General features: G+C 36.6%; 1 protein-coding gene across 1 annotated transcript in view; it reads right to left on the bottom strand.

Annotated features, from left to right (window-relative positions):
* Positions 1 to 1,267: 1,267 nt before the first annotated feature.
* The window catches only part of slc17a9b (solute carrier family 17 member 9b), a 36,390-nt gene continuing 27,082 nt past the window's right edge, over positions 1,268 to 10,575 (bottom strand). The window contains exons 12-13 of the mRNA XM_073061812.1: positions 7,608 to 7,637; positions 1,268 to 2,742 (exon numbers count right to left, since the gene is read on the bottom strand). Of these exons, the coding sequence (XP_072917913.1) occupies positions 2,600 to 2,742; positions 7,608 to 7,637 (173 nt within the window). The 3' untranslated portion in view covers positions 1,268 to 2,599. The remainder of the gene's footprint in view (positions 2,743 to 7,607; positions 7,638 to 10,575) is intronic.

The following is a 10,575-nucleotide window of genomic DNA, read 5'->3' as shown; positions in this document are numbered from 1 at the left end:
TCCTTATCTAACATTAAGATGAATGAGCTGAAAATCCACCAGATTAGTGTTGCCTTTTTATAACAATACTTTCAGACCCTCAGCAGCACTTATGTGGCTCTGGCCTTAGTCTCGTTGATACCAAGGGTTTTTTTGTTTGCATTATGGAGTATTGCAAAATGTAAGTGAGTTTGCATTTCAATATAATTGATGATTCCTCTGCTTGAGTATCAGTGTTAGGTGCGGAAAACCGATGTTGATTTTGGGAAAAGGCACATAAAAGAAGTAAGTTAAATTCTGACTGAAGAAAAGAGATCGAAGAGAGCCGCTACAAAGTCTGTTTGAAGAATCGGGATCAAGTTGAAAGACAGAGCAGGTAAATGGATATGAATCAGTGCTTAAAAACTCAAGAAAATGTTGAATTTGTGCAAAATATTCATCAACTACAATTGGATACCTGTATCCTCCCCATTTTAGGAAGGATATTAAGATATCAAAATGGCATTTCTTAGCTTAATAAGAATTAAAGTTTGTAAGTTTGAAGAAAAATTGAAATGGAACAGGAAAGCTTACAGTAGTTTACAAGTTTGCAAAAATAAAATGATTTAAGACAAAATGTGAAATCAATCCTTATCTGGAATGTTACAATACATATGACAACACCATTATAGTATATTTTGTGACATAATGCTTTTGTGCAGGATCCGTGAGTTTACTTCTGGTTGTTTCTGTGTATTTGATGTTGATGCAACTATTAGCAAATATCCCCACATTCTCATACCAGACAAGGATTGATTTATCATCTATGTATAGTTTACAGGTGAGTGTTTTACTCCACTCAGTCTTTGAAAAGTTGTTTACAATTGCATATTACATACTTTCCCATTGATTCAAGATGGGTATACTTAAAGCAGAGGTTGATAGGTTCTTGATTAATAAGGGTGTCAAAGGTTACAGGGAGACAGGAGAATGGGGTTGAAGAGGATAATAAATCAGCCATGAAGGAATGGTGGAACAGACTCGATGGGCTGAATGGCCCAATTCTGCTCCTGTGCCTAATGGTCTTATGGATGTTTCTGAGCTGCATTTTAATATCACATTGCTATTATTTAAATATTTATCTCATTTTTAGGGTTTCAAATGAGATTCAAATCCAAATTTCAAAGGTGAAACATAGTCCACGTCTGTAAATAATAGATATGTCCATCTGAATTAAGCAAAACATCAGCTACACTTATAAATTTTAACATACACTTCAATGGAATGAGAGTGTTGCACACACCAAAAGTATTTAAGTACAAAATTTATTGCTATAAAGCTGGTTCAAAGTTTTTCAACTCACCTCAAAGGGAGTTTTTTCATTTTGCATACATTATGTTTTTGAAAGTAAGCATCAATATCTAAACATCTTATAATTGCAAGACAATTTTAAAATTGAATAATACATTTATGTAAAATATTAAATATTTTAGATTCTGAATATAGAATTTATGAATATAAGTTTTCTCATTTAAACAAATTAATTTTATGCAGTAATTCATTAAGTGATTTAATGATATTTAAACGTAACATCTCAATGTTTGTATTTGTAACTCACAATACAGAAGCCAACCAGAGATGGCAGAAAAATGATGCATGGCAAAATAAGTCCAAATAGCTGGACACTGTTTGAAAGTGTTGTACTTCACAAAACTCATGTGTAAGTTTACAACAATGTACCGTTCATATACCACAAAAACAATAAATAAATTGGATTCCACTGTAGTTGTAAGCTTGCAGTGTCAACATAACACATGCAAAATGGCCAGGAAAAATTTGGCTGAATATTTGAATGCAGCTTAGTTTAAGCCAGTCATTCTTAACATCAGAACTAATAAACTGATATACACACATGTGACACATTGCATGAAGATATGCAGCAATGTAGAGGCCCTCAGTGAAAATAAACTACATAAATAGACTTTGGACATTGTGCTTACAAATTTTGTCTGAGCTGTAAAGCTAAGCTAACAAGATTAAAAAGATAAACAATGAAATAATAGCTATGCTGCTATTATCGGAGAGAAATGAACATTAAGGTATCTATCTTCCTAGTAAACTCTTGTTCTAATATTAGATTAAATGTTGTGTGCTAAATGGGAAAAAATGCACAGAGCAAGTCTTTGGTCAATGACAAAGCAGCTGATAATGTGAAAAGGGTAAAGGTTAGGCCTGCTATCCTTTTCCTGTACTTAACCTTGATTCCCTGCAAGTTTGAATCCTCTTTAACCCTTTTGGAAAGCATGATATGTATCTTAACTTACTGAAAAGTCATTTTATTATTGTCGTACATTTATATTCTTACATTCAGATAAATATTCATGTAAAAATCTGTCTAACAAAATAAAATCACTAAAAAAGCGTAAACAGTTCTGGGCAAATAAAGGACTGCTTATCAGTTGAAGTAGCATTTCAGCAGCAAATTTTTTATAAACAATGGATTATAATGATAGGATTAACTGGTCGCCATTTCTGGGTATACAATAATTAGAAAATTAACATCTTAACAGTACTTTCTTCCATTGTTCCCTCGAAGAGTTTGTTCATTGCTTTGGAATTCAATATTATGTGAAGTCATTGTTTAAATGTCTACCCGTGTTGCCTGACCAAACCAGAGAAAGATAGAAAGGCCAAATGTATTCACAACACTGATGACAGTGAACACAGACGGCCAAGATCCTGAGGTCTCTATGATGTAACCTGCGAGGTACACAAAAGCAACGCCTGCAAAGAAGGGAAAGTAAAATTAACACTCCTTAGGTCTGTCAAAGTACACTGTCACCTACTCAATCCAAGACTCTTTAACAGTTTGCTCTACATTCTTTGCATCAATAGGATGATGCACTCTTACAAGATTCATCATCAACTTGAAAAGAAAATAGAAGCAGGTGGTTTCCTGGTTTCTCAAGACTGCTTCACCCTCATCAAGAGTGGGGCAGCATGGTAGTGCAGTGGTAAGCACAATGCTTTGCAGCACCAGAAACCACCAATCCGGGTTCAATTCCCACCACTGTCTGTAAGGAGAATGTAGATTCTTCCCGTGACTGTGGGTTTCCTCCGTGTGCCCTGGTTTCCTCCCACATTCCATAGATGTGCGGTTAGGGTTAGCGTTAGTGAGTTGTGAGAACGCTTCGGCAGCCAAAGTATGATGACACTTGTGGGCTGCTGGTCGTTGACACAAATAACACATTTCGCTGTATGTTTTGATGTACATGTGACAAGTAAAGCTAATCTTAAACCTTGTCAAAATAATAACTGCTGATCTACCCCAGGGCTTTCCTCTTCTTCTTGACAGACTGCCACAGCTCTCAATTTGTTGATTTTTCAAAACAAAATTGTCCACTTACTTTTTAAATACTTCTAGTAATCTAGCCTCCACCACCCCCCCATAATATAAAATTCCATAAATTCAACACTGTGAAGAAATTCTGATGCACCTCAGTTACAAATAATTGCCCCCTTATCTTGTAATTGTGGTTCCTCATTCAAATCTCCTCCAATAGTGAAAAAATTTCAATATTTGTCCTATTATGCTCCCCACTTAGAATCTTAAATATTTCAATAAGATTGCCCCTCATGCTTCTAAACAAGGGGTATTGAACTAACTTCTTTAGTCACATTTTAATCCCCATATCTATCTTGTATAATTGTCACAAGAGATCCCAAATTCCAAGGCAAAAAATGTCAATTGCTTTCCTAACGATTTGCTACAACTGCTTGTGAGATGTGAGAAAAACATGTCTGTACTTCACTCATTGCAAATCTCTTTCCATTTAGTTTATAGTCTCCTTTTTAATTCCTCCTCCTGAAGTGCATAGTCCCACACTTTCCCACTCACTCTATCTATATTCTGATGGAGAATCAAAATGTCTTTGCCATACCATGCCTTTCCACCTATTTTACCATAATTGCCAGACTTTGATTCCTTGCCCCCCTATCCTCTCCTCCAGATCATTAATATACAGTTAATTGGACCATCGGTTAATTGGGGCAGCTGTTTATTTGTGGAAACTCTTAAAGAACAAAAATTAATCGAGAAAAAGAACAAAAATTGATCGAGAACATAGCTGATACTCCTGTTGTTTATTTGGGACACTACGCCATGTAATTGGGACTGGAGAGTGTTGCTGAACAGTTTACAACTAGCCTCAGTCACGTGCAACTGTGTGGCAGTGAGACACTACACTGTGCTGAGAGTGAGCAGTTTTTAAGTGGCATCAATTGTGTGTGTTGCATTCAAAAAACAGTGATTTTGTCACTGATGCTGGTGAGAGACAAGCAGTAAAATAATTCAGAACTGTTTTGCTCACCGTGGTTTCAATCATTCAGGCTTGGTGATACCAGAAACAGCCAGCAGTGAAAATGAAACAATTTTACTACTTTAACAAGTTTGGAACTATGAAGAATTTGTAAGTATCAGCATTCAGAATCGAATCAGAATCAGGTTTATTAACACCGGCATACATTGTGAAATGTGTTTTGAATATCATAATGAAAATGAATATTTGGACAATATAATTTTTGAAAGCATTGTAGGAAGCCAGGCCATTTAAGGTTGTGTTCATTTGAGTAGATCGATAGATACTTTATTGATATCAAAGGAAATAACAGTGTCACAGTAGCGTTACAAGTGCACAGATATACAAATATTAGAAGTAAGAAAGAATAAAAAACGTTGCCTCAAACAATCTAAAAGGAGGGGTAATCACTTCCCCAGCTACAGGCTGACTCGTTATAGAGCCTAATGGCCGACAATAAGAGTGACCTCATATAGTGCTCTTTGGAACAGCTCGGTTATCTCAGTCTTTTGCTAAAGGTGCTCCTCTGTTCAGCCAAGGTGGCATGCACAGGGTGAGAAACATTGTCCAGAATGGTCAAGAAATTTCTGTAAGGTCGTTTGTTCTACCACAGTCTCTAGTGTGTCCAGTTTGACTCCTATAACAGAGCCAGCCTTTCTAATCAGTTAATTAGAACACAGAATATAGAAATCTATAGCATATAACAGGCCCTTCAGCCCACAATGTTGTGCCATAACCTACTCTAGAAACTGCCTAGAATTTCCCTAATGCATAGCCCTCTATTTTTCTAAGCTCCATATACCTATCCAAGAGGCTCTTAAAAGGAACTATTGTATCCACTTCCACCACTGCCACCTGCAGTGCATTCCAACACTCTGTGTGAAAAACTTACCCCTCAGTACACATTTCCAAGCTCCTTAAAACCATGGCCCTTTGTGTTAGCCATTTCAGCCCTGGGAAAAATAAACCTGGCTACCTACACTATCAATGTCCCTCATCATCTTAAATGCCTCTAACAGGTCACCTCTCACCCTCTATTGCTCCAAGGAGAAAAGGCCAAGTTCACTCAACCTATTCTCGTAAGGTAAGTCCTCCAATCCAAGCAACATCCTTGTGTAATTATCTATGTGTTATAATTGTGTAGCCATTGATTGGATTTTCATATCTATGAAATTTCTGTTATTTGAATTGAGCCTGTTGGCATCACCTGTGTTGATGCCATTGCCCCAGCACTTCACCAAATAGAAGACACTGGTGACAACAGACTGAAAGAACATATGGTCAATCAAAGAACATGGTAACATACATGGGATGAATTTCTGTCAATAATGATTAGGAAATAATGCAGTTTTATAGTACTGTAGTAGCATTGATAGTATTTTAATTTGTTCTGTTTCATTGAAATGCATAACTTGTCACTCAGTTAAATGGTAGTTTGTCTTTCTTAATCCTTTTTAACTACAGTGGATTATAGTTAATTGGGACCAGTACATTTTGGCCCAATTAAGCAGATGCAACTATTAGCTGAAGTTTCGAGGAAATATTTAGTGCAAGTTGTGAGAAATATCTACTGCCCACAAGTGACCAGAGAAGGAGTTATACATATGAGAAGGAATGAAAAATAGCATCTGAGGGGCATTTTTAAAAAATCCATAAAGCAGTGATGTTGTAAACCTTGAGGCCCTTCAATAGTTCTGTCAATTATAAAATGTTGGATGAAATCGTACATGACTCAGAGTGATATTGAGACAGGTAAGTGAAGCTATATGGACTAGAAATTGTGCCAACGGCAAACTGCCAAGCATTCCACTTGCAGCACGATGAATTCTATCTAATAAAAGACAAAACTGTGCTTGTTTGCTGAGAAATTCCAAAACCATAATGATAGGTGAATCAAGATAATACATATTACATCTCCTGTCTGAATATATTTGCTACTTACAATGTTTCTTTGTTCTTAAACTGAGCAAGAAAAAAAACAAGTAGTTTCAACAAAACTACTGAGTTTGTGTGAAGCATTTTTCGGCCCTCTTTTATGGATCAAGCTTTTCTTTTATGGAAAACAAAAGGTATAACATGTTTTCGTGATTTGTGTTTGGATGATAGCTTTATGTCCTTTGAACAGCTATCTAATAAATATAATTTACCTAAAACTCATTTTTTTAGATATTTGCAAGTTAGAAATTTTTTGTATAATGAGTTACAGTCTTTTCCGAAACTATGTCCATTGAACATTACGGAAAGAATTTTAGCTCTGAATCCTTGTCAAAAGGGTTTAATAGCTGTCATTTATAATATGATCATGAAAATACAGCCAGAAGTATCAGAAAAAATTAAGAAGGAATAGGAAAAAGAACTTCATTGTCTTATATCCACTGAGCAGTGGGAGAAAATTTTACTATTAGTCATTTCATCTTCTACTTGTGCTAAACGTGCCCTGATACAATTTAAGGTTGTACATAGAGCTCATATGTCTAAGGATAAACTTGCTCGATTTTATTCTTATGTTAATCCAACCTGTGACAGATGTCATTCTGATGTTGCTTCATTGACCCATATGTTTTGGTCTTGCCCTTGTTTGCAAAATTATTGGAAAGATATTTTCAGTATTATTTCAATAGTTCTGAATATCAATTTCCAACCGCATCCTATTACTGCAATTTTTAGTTTACCAATGGTGGATAATAGTCGTTTATCCTCCTCATCTCGACGAATGATTGCATTTGTTACATTAATGGCTAGAAGATCTATTTTATTGAATTGGAAAGAAATTAATCTTCCAACTATATTTCAGTGGTTTTCTCAAACTATCTCTTGTTTGAGCTTAGAAAAAATTAGAAGTGTTGTTTTTGATCCTTCAGTTAAATTTGAAGAAACTTGGAGACCATTTATTCAACATTTTCATACGAGTTAAATTGTCTTTTCCTAAACCTCACTTTTATTATCCTTAATTATTTGGATGGAGGTTCGGAGTTATTGGCACTACTGTATATATCTGACATTATGCAATGGCCCATGTTGGTTAGTGTTTTTTTTTCTTCTCTTTTTTTTTGGGTTTTTCTTTTCTTTTTATTTATTTTGTTCATAAATACTATGAGTTTGGGAGGTTATATATATTGATTATTATATATTTGAATGTCTACTTAAACTATTAACTATGTACTCTCAAACTCTTTGTATTCATGTTTCATTTATGTTTGCTTAAAAATTAATAAAAAGATTTAAAAAGAAAGAAAGTTTGTGTGAAGCATGCTGTGTCGAGCAAACGGCAAAATAAAAATTCATACTAACCAAACAAGGCTCCACCAGTGTTCATAATACCTAAGTAATAGAAAAAACAAAAATTCACATTATTAAACTTATTTCATGAGAAGTGCAATCAACAATGATTCACTAATTAACTAACCACTATGCAATCATTTTGCTCATTCAAGAGGAAGACAAATAGTGTCGCAGAGAAAGCTTTTGGCTCACTGGCCATGATAAATCAAAGTACTGAGTACTGGAGATGGCATGTCATGTTGATGTTGTATAAAACATTGGTGAGGTCTAACTTGGATTATTCTGTACAGTTTTGGTCACCTACTTACTGGAAAGATGTAAGGTTGAAAAAATACAGAGAAAATTTACAAGAATGTTGTCAGGACTGGAGGGCCTGAATTATAAAAAACGATTGAATAGGTTAGGACTTTATTCCTTGGAATATAGAAGATTGAAGGCAGATTTGACATTAGGGGTATAGATAGAGTAAATGCAAGGAGGGTTTTCCACTGAAGTTGGGCGGGACTACAACTAGAGGTCATGGGTTAAGGGTGAAAGGTGAAATGTTTAAGGAGAACATGAGGGGAAACTTCTTCACTCAGAGGGTAGTGAGTGTGGAATGAGCAACCAGCGCAAGTGGTGCATGTGAGCTCAATTTCAATGTTTAAGTGAAGTTTGGATGGCTACATGGATGGTCCCGGTGCAGATCGATGGGAGTGGGCAGCTTAAATGGTTTGGCGCAGACCAGATGGGCCGAAGGGCCTGTTTTTTTTTCCTATGACTATGACTCTTAACAGGATATCACAATATTAGTAAAAGTTCATAATTTCTGGTACACGTTGGAGACTGCCATGTAAGATGTAATTTAAATAATTTCACATCAGTATTACCACCATTTGGTATCTGTAAAGGTTTTACACTGTATAGAAGTGTAAACTGGATTGAATAAATGTCCAAGCTAGACACATCAAGTTTTGGTGCCAACAGAAGGCAAAAATCCAGACCCAAGTTCACCTGGTGGAGGAAGAAAGATGTTAAAAGCCCTTTATTTTGGTTGATAACACTTCTGTGAATAGCTTGGTACTGCTTCTGTAATATTAAAAGGTGTTAAAAGAATGGCTGTTGTTCCTTTGAAAGATCCCACTACCAGATGCAGGCAATCAGATTCATGTATTGTGTCTGAACAAAGTGATGCCGTGTGTCTGTCTACAACACTTTTGTGTCAGTGTGGCTGAATGCAAACTCACCACCCAATATTTCTTTCAATAGTTCACAGTCTGGAACCATACCAGGTGTTCAAGGCAAATAAAGCAGTGCATTTGCAATGCTGGCTGCAGGATCTGCCTCACCATAGTTACAAACGTACAGTACACAGTCAAACCCTTCAGCCAACACATACGTTGATGCTGAGGTAGTCCCGCTTGACTGTGTTTGGCCCAGATCCTTCTAAACCAATGATTCCCTGTTAATGATGGATAAATACGTACAGTGCCGACGCTGAAAGTCGACCAGGAGTATAAGACGATCCCCCATTTTCAAGGCTAAAAAAGTGACTTTTTCATGTTACCTTTTTATAAGCCGACCCCTTTTGTAGAGGTTTCTGATTTAACCAGAAAAGATCACAAGATCTCATATGCCGGTACTCAGCTTTGCCGGATCCAGAACCTGGAAATTTTGTGAACCAGTACCTGCTAAGAAAACAGGCCTACACATAGTAGAGTGTTATAAGCGAATTCTTAATAAATAAATCGGGGAGGGAAATTTTGGATTAGGTTTCCAAAGGAAAAGAACTCTGAGAAATGTAATCCCCGTGAAACCATTTAGCACCCATCGTAATCTCGTTAAAACATAACACGGGGTGGCGGGGTCAGTACGTGTACTCAGTTTGGAGTTTGCAACCGCCATGTACAAAAGATTAAAACAATTGTAATATGATGCTGGCTTCAAGCTGAAGGTTGTTGATTTTGCTAAAGGAACGAATAATTCTGCAGCTGCTAAGAAGTTTAGTGTAAACGAGATACAAGTGAGAGAGTGGAGAAAGGCAGAGGACACGCTGAGGGAAATGCCATAGACGAAATATTCAAACTGCGGGAAAACATGCCAGTGGCCAGAACTGGAAGAAAAAGTTTTAGAGTGGGTGAATCACCAGCGATTGTCAGGATACATTGTTACCAGAGAAATGATTCGAGTTCAAGCATTGAAATGGGAGGAAAAACACCGTGAGGTCAGCGAAAATTTCAAAGCTACACGAAGTTGGTGCACCCGATTTACAAAGAGACGTGATCTTGTGTTGAGACAAAAAACAAAGATTGCTCAGAAAATTCCCACAGGGTGTTGTTGTTCACGTTCAATAATGCTGCTGGATGGACGAAGCGGGTTGCTTGAAGTGGGTTAAAGATGTGCGGCATTGACGTCCCAAAGGTTTCAGGAAGGAAAAGTCACTACTTGTCTGGGACATGTTCAAAGCGCACTTGTCAGGTGAGACAAAAGCAGCATTGAAAGCTGAAAATACGGACATTGCAGTGATGTCCATGCTCCAGCCATTAGACGTGAGTTTAAGCAAACCATTCAAAGAATACATGTGTCGACAGGGGAACACATTTGACTCAATAACAGCCAATAAATACGACCTGTCATCCGTGTATTTGTTTTACCAAAGTTGGCACCCTCTGCATAAGCCGACCCCCTAATTTTAGGACCAAAATTTAGGGCCAAATTCCCGGTTTATACACCGGAATTTACGGTAACTCTATAGCTCGTCGTATTGACGAAATGAGTGAAAACACTGAGTATCAACTATGCACAGAGCTACATAAAGAGAATCTGGGATATAACTGGATGAGTCAACTGTGCAAGACAATGAGGCATTGCTCATGGCATATGTACGCTTTATCAAAAATGGAAAAGTTTATGAAGAGTTTTTTTTGTAAGATGTTAAAAACAAATATCAAGGAGAATCGATCTATGATAAGCTCAAAATTAAGGATAAAAGTATTAT

This window comes from Hemitrygon akajei, chromosome 11 (genome assembly GCF_048418815.1).
Source record: "Hemitrygon akajei chromosome 11, sHemAka1.3, whole genome shotgun sequence".
Lineage (NCBI taxonomy): Eukaryota > Metazoa > Chordata > Chondrichthyes > Myliobatiformes > Dasyatidae > Hemitrygon > Hemitrygon akajei.
The sequence above is the reverse complement of the archived record's forward strand: the minus strand, read 5'-3'. Positions and strand labels throughout refer to the sequence as shown.